The sequence below is a fragment of the Xiphophorus couchianus genome, chromosome 20 (genome assembly GCF_001444195.1).
Source record: "Xiphophorus couchianus chromosome 20, X_couchianus-1.0, whole genome shotgun sequence".
Classification (NCBI taxonomy): domain Eukaryota; kingdom Metazoa; phylum Chordata; class Actinopteri; order Cyprinodontiformes; family Poeciliidae; genus Xiphophorus; species Xiphophorus couchianus.
The window spans coordinates 9,858,462-9,875,777 of NC_040247.1; the positions used below are offsets into that span (position 1 = coordinate 9,858,462).

General features: G+C 38.4%; 1 protein-coding gene across 1 annotated transcript; it reads right to left on the reverse strand.

The window, feature by feature from the left end:
- Positions 1 to 912: 912 nt before the first annotated feature.
- On the reverse strand, positions 913 to 11,448 carry LOC114135701 (protein Wnt-2b-A-like). Its single transcript, XM_028003209.1, has 5 exons — positions 10,857 to 11,448; positions 7,276 to 7,496; positions 6,217 to 6,494; positions 4,373 to 4,637; positions 913 to 2,357 (listed from the first exon to the last, which is right to left on the reverse strand). Exons 1-5 carry the CDS (start codon positions 11,015 to 11,017, stop codon positions 2,128 to 2,130), a joined length of 1,155 nt encoding a protein of 384 aa, XP_027859010.1. The 5' UTR covers positions 11,018 to 11,448; the 3' UTR covers positions 913 to 2,127.
- Positions 11,449 to 17,316: the final 5,868 nt, after the last annotated feature.

The window sequence follows — 17,316 nt, forward strand, 5'->3', positions numbered from 1 at the left end:
TTTTACTTGTAATTGACTTTTGACTTGGTGTATCATTTGGCTTTGTTTAAAGCACTTTCTCTTGGCTGTTGTTCACATTGCGTGGTCTTGAAACAATTTCTTCATTTTTAATGTTCGTAGCTTGTTGTCAAATTCATTTAGATCCATAAACCCTTCTAAAGACTTGTGTTTGAGAAGGCCTAACACTGCTGCTTTACCAGATGTTAGGCTGTCATATTTAAGATCTTGAGCCATTACAATGGTTTTTGTAATGTTTTGGCTCATTTCCTGAAAGTTGTAAGTCCTCAAGGAGCAGTATGAGACTAAGTGCTTGTGCACTGGGCTAAAAGCACAGTTGCATAGACAAGATTATAATGAGCATTACAAAAGTTTCATATGCAACAACTTAAAAGATCTGAAAAGTCTGGTTTACATAACCATTGAGCTCAATTTAATCTGATGCCTTTAATTTCTGTGAAATGGTCTTTCATAAGGTAGCTAATTAGTAAATAGAGTACCCCCATGTGTCATTTGATCTCAGTATAAATACCTGACACCTGAGAGTTTTGTTGAACTAACAGTATCATAAAGACCAGTAAAATAAGCTGGCAGGATCATGCTGTGGGAACGCATGTCAGGGAAGCTCATTACAGGGAGGGTGGACGGTGCTAAATGCGCAACAATCCTGGAAGAAAACCAGTTAGTTACTTCTTCACTTAAAAAGGAGTCATCAGATGTCCTTTTTGAAGTTTTCAGTTCATGCTCCTCTTGAAGGAGACTCCCAAAGCAGTACCTGCGTCTGAGGACAAATGTGATCCTACAGTCATGGGAGTACAATGTGGCCTCATAGAGTAGACTGAAGGGTTTGGCCATGGAGAGGTATGCATCTTCTGATCTGTTACGTCTGCAACCCAATCTCAGACAAGACAATGGTTGGATGGATAGAAATATTATAATTTATTTATTTCAGAATTCTGTTTACATATAGAGGTAACATGAAAGGTATGTGCTACATTATATCAGTAGTACCCTTGTAATTTTCCTGTATCAGATAAATTTGAGTTGGTTGGGAGCTACTTGCAAAAAATGTTTAATGGTAAGCAGTTTTATAATTAATAATAAAACAAGTTCTTTCCAATTTTGGAAATGGACCAGTTTTCAGTCTATTCTACTGTCCTGAACAGCAATTAATCCCAGAATCTATTGCTTCACATTTTGTCATTATTTAAGGCAGCCTTAAATGCATGAACATTGAAAACTACTCGACACCAACTTCTCTAGCGTTTAAACTTACTCAGCTTTGGAACTGTAATAAGCCACTGATGACAAATCCATTCTTCATAAAGTACTGACAGTTCATAAGGTTCGTCACAAACTGTCTTAAGATGAGATCACCATTGTTTTCTCAAATGAGTCTTAATAACTGGATAAAAAAAGAAATCTTAATTTCCGCCAAAAACATAGTCTTTCAGAGTCTCTTGTCTTTAACATCCCTGATAATTGTTAACAAGAAATTCCCTCAAACAAAAAAGAAACAACTTTTTGGCCACTCGCTGAAATCACCTTCCCACTACTTACTCAGGATTGGATAAGGCTCTGGCAACATATGACCCTGAATTATTAATCAATTACAATATCTCTGAAAGGCAATACTGTCTAAACATGATTTTTGTTGTAAGATAAAATTATCGGTTTTACTGCCCCCATGTAAGCTATTTTGCCAACCAATACATTTCCAATTCTCAGATATCTAGACTAAAAACAACAACATGCATGTCTATCGTCAATTATAAATGAGACATTGTCAGCAGCACTTTTCTTCTGTTACTTTAGATCCGGTATTTCTGTTATTATGGCTATGTCTCCCATCTTCAGATAAGAATGCATTGTGTCAAAGATCTAAATATAATAGTTTTATAATATATTCAACCATTTAATAACAAAAGTGTCATAAATGGTCTTGTTGTAAACTGTTCAATGCACTTCTTTTCCAGTTTCTTTCCTCCTCTCAAGGTTTAGGAGGTCCTTGCATGGAGAAGGATCAAAGCATCAAACGACAAAGCCTTTGCAGTCACAAGATCCCACTTATAGGAATCTTTAGAGCAAGTCCTTGAGCCTATTCCGGCTGTTTTTGGCCATGCCTTTTTGCTAAGTTATGTCCAACCAATCGGGCCTCTTGTGCGGTTTGCAGGTGTGAATGTCCACTACGTCCTCACAGTCTTTGCACTCCACTGCGCAGCACCACTTGAACTTGCATTCACACTTGGTAACACGTTTGACGCGCATGGTGTCGTAGCCTCGTCCACAGCACATGACCTCACAGCCATCTGTGCCTCTTGAGGACTTGTTGCACACTCTGCCAGCTGTCCCCAAAGAGCCTGTGATGAGAAGAGAATAAATGCCTGATTTGTCATAATGACCAAATAATTTAGAAACTTTGAACTGAAGGAGGTTACATTAAATAGTTTCCACTGATCATTAGTTTTTCTGCAGAAGAAAGCACTCAATAGTACTCCAATTCTCTTCAAAGTGGGATCTTTCTGACTGCATATGAGATATTGAACAGATAACTATAACCCCATTTGAAGAAAACTCGATTGTTCCTTATGTGTGATGAAAATACAACTTCACATTTCAGAATGTTTTATGTGACAAAATATTCACAAAACCCTGAACACCAAGACCCAGCATGCATCCTACACCTGTCTGTGACTGGTGTGGTTAATGAGAAGGAAAGTTATAGTAAACAATTCAACATATTAATTAGCCACATGCTTTAACAGTGTTACCCAAAAAAGTGTTTCATAAACGTCAATGTTTTTTGAAAAAGAAAAGCCTTGTTCAGTGTACAGTTATCAAACTCTGGACTGACCAGTGTATATTTTACAGACACAAAAAAATACACTTGTGTCTGTATATCATATGTCATCAACATGCTGCATTGCATAGCGATATATAAATATATATTTTTTTGCAAAGATTTCATTCTGCATAATACAGGGGGGCAACAATTTCTTATTGACCGGACATGCTCAAAAAACAATATTAATTTGGTCAGGGCACAACTGACAGACCTGTGCCTGGGCTACTTCCAAGCGGTCCCACCATCCAGATATGGAACATCATCGTATCAAAAACCATGACTAAATGTAACATACCTCAGCATAGATCTCACAATTTATTTATTATGGAATTGTTGGCATTCCACAAAATAAAATGTTTAAAAACTACTTAACAAGTAATCCTGCCAGTTGGCCAAACCAAAATACCACTTTTCCCTCACTATTCCAGAAGGTTCAGTCTACCAGGCAGAATAGTTTCAGATTGTGGTCATATACTAAAGTGGAAAATCTTAGCATCAGATAGGTAAGGTAAGTCAACGACCACTATTAAGTTAACTTTTTTTTTACAAGGTAAGACAGCATGTCCCTTTGAGTCAAAGTGCAACCAAGCTAAATGCTGGAAGGAGCAGAGGAATTTGTAAAATCAGTGCCATCACGTCCCCTGCACATGCTAACCTCATCTAATCTGCTAACAGTGAACTCCGTCACGGTCTACTGAAGGGGATGGATCTGACAACCAGGCAAAGCAAACATCAGGAATTAAAGGAGATGTGAGAGGTCAAATTATTGAACTTTAAGCTGTGGAGGAATTCAAGACTTGAGAGGATGGATTTCTACCCATTTTTTTTTTAAGTAGTGCATGATTCACCATCTGTTTGTCATTTTTCAAAACAGTGTTTCAAAGAAAATCTAGATTATGTTTTTTCCCTATGTTTTAAAGAAATACCAAAGGTCCAGGGAAATCTTTTTTTCAAGCTTTTCAGATCCTCATTGCTTTAAGAATATGCATAAACAGACATAGCTAGAATATGAGCAACGCATGTCACATTCCTTGGAGTAAGGTCTTTCTGAACCAGACACTTCACAAGTGTCTTACCTGGGCTAAGGAGAAAAGAAACTAGACTGTTGCGAGCCTCAATATCCTCTTTTCAAATGGATGTTGCATTTCGTTGTATATTGCCTAAACTGCACACTAAATGGATATATATTTCAGTAGGCTAGACATTTCCATAAAAAGTCATATTTTTCTTATTGGCTTTTTGTAATATTCAGATTTTCTGAGAAATTCTCCACAGTCAGGTGAAGCTTTTAGTTTTTATAAGCTGCAAGCCATATTAATAGAATAAAATTACCATTTTATATATCACTCTGATTAATATGAGTTTCAGTTTTTGAATTGATTTTCTGAAATAAATTCATGATCCCCAAAGTATGAGACTTTAATATCACAGTATACAGTTGTTTTAAATCAATTTGGCCATTTTGAACCAACCTTTTCAAAAATTGTTCATCAAAAACAACTTGCAATAAATTGTAACTCATTTACTTACCTGCCATCCGGTCCCTGACACAGTAATCTGGGGAGTTCTCCACATACACCAGTTCATTCTTGGTGGTTCCCTGGAAGTCCCTGTCAGCCACCCTAAAGCCAGTCCCATCCTGGTTCATCGTCACTTCAATGGCCGTGTTGTACTTCTTCCGAAGGTAGTCCCCGGTTCGCCTGAAGTCAGACATAGCCAGCCAACAGGTTCTCAGAGAACAGGAACCACTGACCCCGTGACACTTGCACTCCAGCTTCATAAAGCGCTTCACTGCCTAGAGCATGGGTCAGAGGTGACAGGGTGTTAAGCTGTTGATGTTGCCGGCTGGTGTAATCAGCTCTGCTGTTAACTCTATTTAGAACTGAATTTATATCCTAAATGTAATCGTTTAAGATCACATTTAGGATCTTAAAAGATCAATAAACTCTGTATCTTACTCTTAGTCTGCAGTCGTAAATATATAAACACAGTATTTCCTACATTCTCATTAAGGAGGTTAGGTTGTGGAATATTTGTGATTTTGGACATAATTTCAACTATTTTTATCAAGCCATGTGACAAATTGTTAGTTATCTTAATAGTCAATCATAATCAAGAATGTGTTATAAAAAATGACTACAGTATATGTGAAGGAATTTTGCAACTATTAAACAAAATAAGCAATTGACAACTCTAACTTTTAAATAATAATCATTTTGTCCCTTTCACTTATTTTCATATACAAGTACCGGTACATGTCCAGTTTTTTATGCTAATTTCCTAAAGTGAAACTCGTATAATTTATAGATCCATCACACATTGAGTGAACTTTTTCCAACTTTTATTTCTTGCATTTTTGTTTGTTATGGCTTATCTATCATACAAACTCAGAATTTGGTGTCTTATAAAAAATGAATATTGTGGAAAAGTCCAATATTTGACATTCATGATGGTACAACCTAATCAGCTAATAAACTCAAAGCAACAAAACTCTAAATGATCTCTTTCTAGGTCAGTAAGTTGTACAGTCATGGGCAAGACTACTAACCTGTCAGATATTCGGGAGACATTCATTGACACCCTCAACAAGGAGAATAAGCCACAAACAAAAAAAAATCATTGCTAAAGAAACTGGTTGTTCACAGAGTTATGAAGAAAAAGGTGCATCAGCAATAAAAATAATTGCAGACAGAGCTTCACAAGGAATGAATTGAGGCTAGAGTCAGCACATTCAGACCTTATGCATTGTGGGTAACAGACATGGGCAACAGATGTCTCATTTCTCATGTCAAGCCATTCCTCAACTAGAGAATACATCAGACATCTCATACTTGCTGAGCTGAAGAGAAAAAGAACTGAACATTTGTTAAGTGGTTGAAAGTCCTCTTTTCAGATAAATGTAAGAGGTGAATTTCATTTTGAAATCAAGGTCCCAGAGTCTGGAGAATCCACATTGCTGTTTAGTGTAAAGTTTCCACAGACAATGATGATTTGCCGTGCTTTATCATCTGCTAGTTTTGGTCCATTGTCTTTGAATTCCACAGTTAACAGCTATCTACTTGCATATTTTAGGGTGCTTCATGTTTTTTTCTGATGACAAGCTTTATGGAGATGCTGATTTAATTTTCCAGAAAGACTTGGCACCTGCACCCACTGTTGAGGTATGGTACCTTTGACAGTGGTTTAATGACCAGGGTGTTACTTTGCTTGATTGACTAACAAACTTGACTTACCTGAAGCCCATGAAAAAATATTGAATTATTTCACAGTATTCAAAGTATTTGACTTGTCTCAAAACACAATTAGGAAACGTAATTTATTTTCTGACTTGCATCAAAAGTTGTAATTCTAAAATTAGATCTGCTGCTGCTCACCATCCGACCGCATCGGTTGTTGTGGAGGTTCATCAGCGCTCGCGCATCCTTCACCATCTTTTCTCTAGCATCCACGAAGGCCTTGGCAAATTTGATGCCATAGTTGATGTTATCGCTACAGCCACCCCAGTCAAAGTAGCCCTTGTCGTCTCTTGCTTGACCCCGCTTGAGACTGTCACAGTTGCAGATTTTAAGATCGCCCTGACTGCAGGCCCTTGTAATGGCGTAGACCACTCCAGCTGAAGAAATGGCGTAAACAAATGCTGCTTCTCTGCTGCCTGTATGGAGAAACATATCTGAGCGTTAGAGAAAAAGACAGCACTTTTTATTTGATTGTCTTAAATGTCCTTTTTAATACCCTAACTCACCTTTAGTCATTTTGTTCTACTTTAGGATTTGAATTACTTAGTATTTAGTTTGAAATACAGGAACCTTTTGTCTGTATATTTTAAGTAGGAGTGCATTATCAGTCCATTTGTTCTAGATGGACCAGACAAAGTTGTGGCAACAGTGTCATGCCAAACAATTTTCCTTTTACTTTTTTTTCTGTTTTCTTTTTTGTTTTGTTTTGTTTTGGGGGTTTTTTTTCAATTTGAACAGACGTGGGGCTTTCTGGGTCTCTGAACTGTGTTTTCATTTCAGACAAGAGGAGATTCTGGGGGTTATTTGGTCTGGCTGTTCCACCCTCCTCCTGTTCTCATTCCTGCTCACGCAATGAGGCAAAGCACAGGCGATATGTCAGGGAGTGAAGCTTTGTCTGGCTGCCAGATACATCTACCCAAATATTTACATCTTCTATTACTGTTTATACATCACCAGTGTGGATCTCTCAATCTGCTTCTTGTTTTTGGAGAACATTCACTTTCCCAATCTTCTTTCATTCCAGAGATGGAAAAATACCCCCACAACACTTTCTCCTTCTGTTTGTATTCCAGGATAAAGTTGATTTAGAGTTTATTCTTTACTCATGCGGCTTTTCTGATGAAAAGGAACTCAAGCGTCAACTACATAAGCAGCCACTGTCGCACAGCAGCAGGCTGAGAAAAATCTCAGACTCACTTTGCAACATCACCCTGCCAAACACAGTGTGATCGCGGTCCAGCGTGCTGCAGTTCCAGCGGTGGTATCTGAACTGGTGCTGGCACTCTTTGATCCACTCGTTGGCCCCCTCGCTAATGGACTGCATCAGGTCCGGGTGCCGCTGGCAGAGCTGCCGCTGCTTGTTCACCAGGCCGGGAATGTTGTCACAGATCACCCGAGCACCCAGTGCTCCGATGTACCTGGGGACACAGACGATGCAAATGAAAAGTGAGCACAGTGTTTTATCAGGGTGACACTTGTCACTTTGCGATTGTTGCTGCAGATTAACTTTTGCTTTCTCCTTATTTTTTGAGTTGGCTAAGACAACAATGTTTGGATGTTGGGTTACAAAACTATTCATATATTTTATATGATGTAAAAATCTAATGGAAAGCAATCTGCCTAACAAACTTATGAGGCACTTAAATGTCTGATGGGTGGCTGGACACATTACTCATATTTAAGAAATATGATCTGTTTATATCAAAGTTTTCTATCCCAAGAAATAACACAGAAGTCTCATTATGAATAAATTTGATCAGGTCAAATGTTTTCAAACTCCAGCTTACAGGTTTAATTTCTAGCAATTAAACTTGTACTCTTATGTAATACAGCACCTGCCACATTTTTGGAAATCCTGGGGAAGCTACATGAAAGGCATAAGAATAAATTCATATTTTATTGCATTCGAGTAATCTTACACTGAAAGAACAAAAATCATTGAAAATTCTAACCTTTGAATGCATTCATTCAATTGAGAAAATTATTCCAACATTGTGAAATAATTGTTTAGACAAAATCACTGGTGTCAGAATAAGTTTTTCATCATCTGTTCCCATGATCTGATGTCTCACTTGTTTTAGCAACACTTCAAAATGGGAAAGATTAGAAAATATACCAAGCAAGCCAAATGTATGTATCTTCATAAATCAGGAAATGACTACAAGAAGCAAGCCTAAATTTTCTAATCTCTTTATTAAAATGTTTAAAGCAACTCAAGCCATGACGAACAATGAAGAGTTATATCCTAGGGTGACAGAGTCGCTATTTTAGCAATTTACTGCCAGGCTGTTTCGTACATTTTACCAGGGGTGCTGTATATGTGCATGTAGATAATGCACTTAACTACATAAGTCTTTCACAGGATGAAGTGAGTTTGGAAGAAGAAAAAACTATTGATTCTTCCACTAATTATGTTCTCAATTCACTTTGCTATATAAAGTGTTTGATTTTATACAGCTATATTTTATTTTAGCAAAAGTTTAAACTGAATTATGAACATGCAAACTTGAATGTCAAGATAAAAAGTAAAAATGTTCATTGTTTAAGTTTGTTTGTTGTTTGATATGATTGGATGTTCAGGCAGCTATGGGAAACTCCAACTGAAAAAGAGCAACAAAAAAGGAAAAATAAAAGAAAAACAAATTCACATAAAAATGTTTGACTTCCTATTAATAATTTTGCTTTCTGTTTATTATCCCTGAGTTTGTCAGCAGCCCATAAGAGTATGGATCAAATGGTGGCATTGTTGGTGGGCTTCACTTGAACAAGAGGGCAGCCATCTCCAGTATAAGTGAGAGCTCAGATCAACCATATGGCCGCACTACGTACCCCTCTCCTCTCTCTCCCTGTTTTGGCCCCTTTAAGCTCTGTTCTCCTTCCGGATATCATCCTGATGCTTAATCGCAGCCCCATTTGTGTCGCCGGGCCACTGAAACAGAAACAGACCAAGCGGGCTGTTTCCACTCCTGTTATGGCTGTACTTTCCCATTCTGACCGTGACAATCTGCCAGAGCAATAAAACGAAACAGAGGCACGACTTATGCTTATTGTGTTTATATTGTATGATGTACAGAAAGAGCCCCGAGTGTTTCCAAGAGGACACAGAGAACAAGAAAGTGGGGAGCTATTCCTATAGGGAGACTTATGGTGATCATCTTAATTACTTTAGTTGTTAAAACAACAGCAAGCAGATACTGGCAAAAAATAAAACTGACTAAAGTGTCTGTTCATGCAAACAGACACTGTGTCTGTTTGCATGAAACTGAGAACAGAACAGTTTGTTGTACCTGTACTTTATCATTCAGCATTTTTTAACTGTGACACTATTAAAAAAGGAATATAGAAGTATCACTAAAATAACAGGAAAGAGATTAGGAAAGCTAAAAGCTCATGAAATTCCATTTTCTTGCAGGTGTAATTTCAGGGTAGATTGGATTAAAGGTGCTGGTTATTCTCCAGGATTTTTTTTTCTTCTTTTGAGGGCATTTAAAATCCATAAGAGAAATCTTCAAGGGGCATTCACTCATGCACCACTGCCTGCACCTGCTACCTATACTCTGAGCTTGAGCGGTGGATAGGGGAACCTCTCTTCACACCATTAATCTTCAGAACGCTGCTGCAGGGAATATCTCAGTGTGAAGTGACATGCAGAAGAATAACATAAACACACATCCAAGACATTTCTATACAAAGTCAAAGATCTTTTAAAGACATGGGAGAGTGTACATATATAGATAAAGTAGATGAACTAGAATAGTTTTAGTAGCTAATCAATGGAAATTCACACACAAAGTTATATATATATATAGTATTTATTTGATATAATAGATTATTTGGCCTTTACATAGCACCATACAGAGATGTTTCTGACACAATGTTATGTTATGTCCATAATACAACCTATATAATCCTGGGGACGACTGATGACTTCACAGTTATCCAGCAGACAGTCCACAAGGAGAGTAAGCTTCAAAAGATCATTGCTAAAGAAGCTGACTGTTAACAGAGGGCTGTGTCCAAGCACACTGATGGAAAGTTGTGTGGAAGGGAAATTGTGTAATAGAGAATGATGCATGAGTAACAGGAACCTTTCGGAGAATTGTGAAACAAAGCCATGCCACACCACAAGGGAGATTCACAAGGTGTGGGCTACAGCCGACGTCTGGTTTCAGGAGTCAGGATGTAGGCTATAACTGTGTCAATCATCTTAGGCCATGCCTGAACCTGAAACAACATCCAAAGCACCGTACATGAACTGAGGAGAAAAAGGACAAAGCTGTTGTTCCGTGGTCAAAAAACAATTTTCTGATTGAAGATTGTTTTGCATTTCATTCGGAAATCCAAGTCTTTACATGCTTGTCCTAGCAGAATCTTGTCACTGAGCAGCTCTCTACAAGGAAATTTGACAATACTTGGACTTGGCACCTTACCCTGCCTAATGACTACAGTATCACTGTGCTTGATTGACCAGAACTTTTCTTTGACATTTGTTGTCCTTATTCAATATTTAAATTTGATGATAAACTGAATTTTAGGTTTTTATTAGCTGCAGCCCATAATCATGTGTGCCATGAGAGTTTTAATTTGAAATTGAATTACTCAAAAAAATAACTTTAATTTATTTTTACTTTAATTTACAGGGATGTGAATAAATTCCCCCTCAACCCATCTCCCCCCCAAAAAGATAAATCAAAAAATTTTGCAGCAGCTACATTAAATTTGTATTTTACATGTCCAGTTACATAAGTTCAAAAATAATGCTTCAAGATCTCACTCACCACCACGATGAATCAACTCTGGGTGTGAAAATGAGTAGGAGCAGAATAAAAATGGGCTTGGCATGATGTTGCCTCTTTGACCCATTTCTAATCGCCATCGCACTGCTGTTGCCTGATATGCTCCTGGTGTTCATTGGGGAAATCATAACTCCTCTTCTCATGTGTTGGTAAAAGACGTACAGTCAGATGTGAAAGTCCCCGGTGACTGTCCGCCGTCCATCATCGGCGGATAAAAAGAATTTCACAACGAGGAAAAAGTGGTTTCACTCTCCATTAGCTTTCCAAAGACTATAATTAGAGCGAAGTTTGGATCAGCACATCTGTAACCACCTTCATTGGCACTAGAGATTGATCGTAATGTGTGATATTAAGTGCGCCGTCGCCAATATATGGGATTAGGTTTAGTTCCCCGGTTGCGCCTCAAGATGAAGCTCAGAAAAGTTGGAGGGACTCAAAATCGACAGACTCAACTAATAACACAGTCCAGTGGGATGAATATCTGAAACTGGGACAGATCCAGTGCTCGCCTTTCCACCAGCAGCCGGGAAAGAAGATGCGCTCAGAGAGGCGCAGCGTTCTGCTTTGGTGCGTCAGCTGTGCGCCACCCCTCACTTCTTCCCTCACCCTGCCCTGACTTCAAAAATTACAAACAGCGGTTGTAAATTTGATTTGAACTGAAAATCATTTTAAAGTGTGATGAACTTTAGCAAACAAAATTCTGTTTTCAACACAAACTTTGTATGTCATGAGGTGCGGTGTGAGGTGGAGTGGCAGACGCTGAGGATCCAGGTGAAAAAACGGAGTTTAATGATGAAAATGTCTGAATATCCAAAACAGTAAAAAAAAAAAAAAAAAAAAAAAAAAAAAAGAAAAAAACCCTGTCAGCACAGCAGAGCGGGAAAACAAAGCTCAGCACTGGTAGCACAGGTTACCGGAGGACAGGAAGACAGACTGGTGTAGGCTATACGACAGATCATAATCCGATTCGAGATCCATTTCTTCCAGCAGCAGCGGAGATGGCAGGATCTCTACGTCCCTGTAGAGATCCGGCTGAGCCAGCTCCAACTGCTGCTGGATCCATACCTCCTGGTCCTGCTGAGCCATGAGCTGCTTCCTCACCTCGGTCTGGTCGGGTCCTTCTGTCATGAGCTGTGGTGTTGGTGGTGAGGCAGGCGCTTGAGACCCAGGTAGAAATGGAAATGGTGATTTTAATGGTGAGAATAGGTAAATAGAAATCCAAAAAAGTCCAAAACCCCAGCAGCTACACAGGTAGCAACGTAGCAAACGAATGGACTGACATCACTCACTGAGGACATTAGACGAGGACCCGACAAAGACACAGACACACAGGTGACACTAAATCAATCAATCAATCAATCAAATTTTATTTGTATGGCACATTTCAGCAGCAAGGCATTTCAAAGTGCTTTACATCATTACAAACACAGAAACACAATGCAACATAGAATCAACAATCAAAACACAGCATAAATACACAGGAGGTAATCAGGGAACTAGACACACCTGGGAGTAATGGAGGGGAGATAGGACAATGAAGAGACTCAAGGACACCGAAAACTCAGAAATAAACACAGAAAAACACAGATCACGACACTGTAAGCATCCTTCCACAGATTGAATAGTTCCCAGACTTTTAAGCATATTTTTTGTGTTTTCTTTTCTTGTCATTTTTGTTTTGTTTTGTTTTTTCACCTTCCTAGCTTTTGGTGTTTCGGGCTACCTCTGTATTATCAGAATCAAAATCAGGCAATGAAAAGCAGTTGTTAATTATTCCTCTCATTGTATTGTACAAATGTGTTTATCAGGAAAATAGTGTAAAAATAATATACAGCCTTATGCATAACGCCACACAGCTAAAGCAGTTCTCAGTAATTTGAGAAAATATGGGACAAAACAAACATTCAGAAAACCAGAAGTTTCTCCAAAATGAACGAAGAGACAGTTGCTCTTTAGTGGATCAGCCACTAAAGATACCGATAGCAATAATGAAGGAGTTGCAGGACTTTCTGCCAAGCACTGGTTTTGTTGTCCATGTGACAAAAATATTATGTTAGATCCACTTTGATGCACGGAATGAAATCTGTCTTTACCTTCACCATTCCAGCAGACACTGGAGGATTTTGAGGCAAAAACTGTTCCTCTTCAGCTCAGTGTTTAGATGATTAATTAAAGTTCTAATGAAAATGAAAAGAAGATAAACCATTATCATTAAAACAAAAAAGCTTTAGCTATTTTATATATATCTAGGATTTTTGAGGGTGCTGTTTTTTGACAAACTGTTAAATTCCTTGTAATCCTTCTTTCATAAATAGTGGTATTGGGGAATCTGCCTGGCGCATGTGAGGCTAAATTTAGGTTATTTCAGAAAGGATATGTTTTATTTTCACCATGACTGCAATTCCACAGGAGTTGATTTCTAACAATCACTTTGCTTAAAACCTTGTGTTTTATACTACTGCACCCATATGGAAGTGTTTATTTGCATTAATGGCATAACAGCTCAGACTATGTGCCAAGCCTTAATTTTAAGCTAATTTCTTTCACGAAAGCAAAAGCTTCTAAATATATTTTCCTGAAGAGAGAGGAAAGGATACTTAAACCAAAATTAAGAATTTTCTGGCCCTTAAACAGAGAAACTTTACAAGTGAGCAGAATTGACAGAAATAAAAATCTGAATCTTTCACTTAAGTCAAAGGTCAGACCTAAATTGGTTATTTAAATTTACAGTTCTAAAACACAAATGTGGCATCTTAGGTGTCCCTTGGCACACTTTATCTCTGTCATTTCTTTTCTTGTTCAGTTTTTCCCATGTTTGGTCTTATGCCCATAATAGCCTCTCTATGTTAGAAAATGATTAATAAGTCAATGAAGATGCCTCCATGCCGTGTGCTGCAGGGAGAGGGGAGTAAAATATCCTCCCCTTAGTTCCAAGCACTTGAACCTCTCTTGTAATGCCACCAGAGTGCATGTTTGTAGTTCAGCTCATATCAACAGTCCCAGTCCAGAGACGGGTTTGTCTGGAATCATCTGACCCACCTCAAGGACATTTTCAGCTCATGTCCCCGAGACTTCAGTGAGTCACTTAAGTATACGTGACAGGTAGAGATAGGCCCAGAGAAGAGATACGACGTTCCTGCTGTGTGCAGATGAAGTGCAAGAGGTCATTTTAATCAGTGCAAATCCATGGGTGTTAGTGCTGGATCTAGGTAAAGGTCAATAACAATGCAGCTGCCTAAAAATACTTCAGCTCAGACAGCCACTGCAATAAGGCTGATCTGCGAGCTTGGATGTAGTTATGAAATACGTTACCATACAATCCAAAAATTCTTTATTCTAAAACAAAGGCCCATCATGCATTCTATGCAGTGCAGTCACCAAGCATGCTCTTTCTGTTGCCCAGCTGTTTGTCCTTCTTTGGTAGTCAGAGCTAGATCTGGAGCCAAAAAGGGATCCTCATTACATGTGACCCCTGCTTTCTTTACCCTGGGACGAGCTATGGATTTTACAGTGACAACTCTATAACAAATTGCTTTACAGGCAGCAGGTGATGGTGGCCATACCACTCATCATCCAGCCCACCCTCTACTGGTGACTCGCTTTGAGCCAGCTCCAGCTGTGGTCTTTAAAGGGCCATGTGTGGGGTCCTTGCTCCTATTCTGGACCCATTAAATCCCTGGAGATAAATTTAGATTGAAACAGACAAAAAGAAGAAAATTGATAGGGTAAAATAATGACAAATAGTTATCATATCTTACAAGTCAAGAGAAGCGACAGCATCAAGTTCATAGAGAAAACATTTGTAGGGTATTCTGTTCTTCCTTGAGGCAAGTCTTTAAAAAGAAGGCTGTAAATTTATGGTTTAACTCCTGACAGGTTATGTGCTCCCTGCTTGACCTCAGTTCCACAACATGGAACTGCAGATATGTGGTCAGCTTGATGTTGTAGAGCAAGTCAGCATTTGGGAAATCTACACTAAACAAATATGTGTCTGCAGCAGTCATTTTCAAGTTCAACTTCATTTATTTATGGATCTACACATTCATGCCCCCTAAATCTTCCATATTTTCACCTGTTATAACCACAAACCTCATAATATTTTATTAGGATTTCATGCAAGAGAGACACAAAGTAATTTATACTGGTGAAGTGGAGGGAAATTTTTATCTTTTTCAATTTCATTTACTCCTACAAGTCCTTTAATATATCCTCCTGAGACCCAGCAATACATTTTTGTCCTCTGTGGAGGACATAGGTTTTTTTGTTCATAACTCTGAAACCATACATGCCACTGTGTTAAATCCTGTTGGTCCTTAGAGAGGACATCCTGGGCCTCAAAATGTGTTCATATTTGCCACAAGAGAGTCCCGATGTCCTCTCCAAAGGACATACTGTAATAAATAAATAAGAACATGTTTTGAAACTTTTTCAATTGTAGTGATGTTTTTTCACTCCAAAGAGTCATGTAGTGAAAAAAAAAAAAAAATTCAAAAACTTTTTTTTTTCTGGGTCTCAGGAGAAAAATATGACAAAGTGTCTTGCACTTTGTCATATTTATAAACAGAAGTTTTTGTCTTTGTGTTTTGTAGCTTCTAACTGGAGTTCTTCCAGCCTTGGATTCATTGGTTACTTTGGATTCCATTTTTGAATGATGGCTTAAGCAGTGCTCCATGTGAAGCTTACGACATTGCTTTACAATCTAAACCTGCTTTTAACTTCTCCACAATTTGACTTCTGGCCTGTCTGCTGTTTGTTCAATCATGGCCTCTAAAATTACAAGCAGGTGGACAATATTTAATAACTATAGAACTTTTGAAGGCAATTACACTGTATCTTATATAGTATTATTATATAGTGGTATCAAAGTAGGTGGCCTGATACTTATAATACATACACTATTTTTCACATTTTGAATCAATCTTTATTACCTTTCCTCTATTTTACAATCATATGGCAGCTACTCTGTCATAAAATCTTTATTAAATATATTGAAGTTATGTGAGAAAACTCTGCGACAGACTGGCGACCTGTCCAGGGTGTACCCCGCCTCTCGCCCGGAACGTAGCTGGAGATGGGCACCAGCAACCCTCCCGACCCCATTAGGGACAAGGGTGAACAGAAAATGGATGGATGGATGGATGTGAGAAAACCTTAAACATTAAGTTCCATCAAACTTTTGTTGGACTTCACTGTAAAGTGTTTCATCACAAGCTTGTATCTTTTTATCGTATTTTGACTCTAGAATGTTCAAACTAACCACAGAATATCTCTTCTTTATTTATTATTCTCTTGCTTTCTTGTAGATTCTTGCTATTGGGTAACACATGTCTGCGGTATTTCACTTTTGTGAACAAAAGCCTCTATTTGTGCTTCAATATTGCACCCTAACAAATATGTAAACGAATATTTATTAATGGTCACTAACTGTTGTATGCAAACAGACTTCATGTGAAATACAAAATTTTCTGAGATGTTCAACGAGAAGTTCTTACAGCTTGTCACTTTCCGACGGCGGCACTGCGTTGAAAGGAAGGGAGGCAAGGCAACAAGGTATGGTGGAAAGAGCTTTATTGGTGCTGCAGGTCACCAGTACACCGACACCCATTTCTTACCGAGAAGCACAGCAGCTGGCTTTATCCCCGGGGATTCTTCCACCCACACCAGGTGAAGGGGTGACAAACAATAAATAATTTACAAACCCAACACAAAATAAATGGTACAAATAAATATTTACATGCATGCAAAGTAGAAATGAACTAATCCTAAAGTCAATCAAGAAATTAAATCAAACTTAATATAACTTCAGAACATGACCCTCCTTGTACACACGGTATGCTCCACCCTCCTAAGGAGACACACCAGAAAAGTAAAACTCAATTAACCCAACACAAACAAACTGAAATAAAGAAATGAAACTAAAAGTACTTGTTTTGTAAATAAATATCAATAGTCAATAGGGATGGAGTCCCTGGTCTCCATCACACAGCTCATCAGTGTGAGCTTGTGTTTACAGAGGCCCGAGAAGCTGAGAAGATGAGGCTTTACAGAACGACTAGGCGTGCCTGTTCTGGATTTAGGATGCAGCTTTTCTGTCCTACACTGGAATGTTAATTAGGTGAGCTGAATGAAAGAGAGGTGACCCGTTCCGTTAACCAGCTAACCCTTTTCCCCAAGAGCCAGGAGGGGGATTCAATGTGTCGGAAAAGCCAAGTCAGCAAGTGCCTGTGTGGGTGTGTGTGAAGGAGACACAGAAACAATATGTGCTCTGACATTGCTGACTAATCTTCTCTTAATTTTCTTTTCTTAAGTAGCTTCACTTTTCACAGCGTACCACACAAGCACTGTTTACTGATTGAAGCAACATCGGGTATTAAACAAAATAACATTTCTGTCCACTTGTAAAATTTCACAACTTTTCCATGCAAACAAAAAGCTGCTTTTG

Excerpts from the sequence above, each read along its gene's own strand:
- LOC114135701 (XM_028003209.1), bottom strand. The coding sequence starts at position 11,017 with ATGAGAAGAGGAGTTATGATTTCCCCAATGAACACCAGGAGCATATCA. Across the intron at positions 4,638-6,216 it reads ACAACCGATGCGGTCGGATG|GCAGTGAAGCGCTTTATGAA; the intron begins GTGAGCAGCAGC and ends CCCATGCTCTAG. Across the intron at positions 2,358-4,372 it reads TGTCAGGGACCGGATGGCAG|GCTCTTTGGGGACAGCTGGC; the intron begins GTAAGTAAATGA and ends TTCTCATCACAG.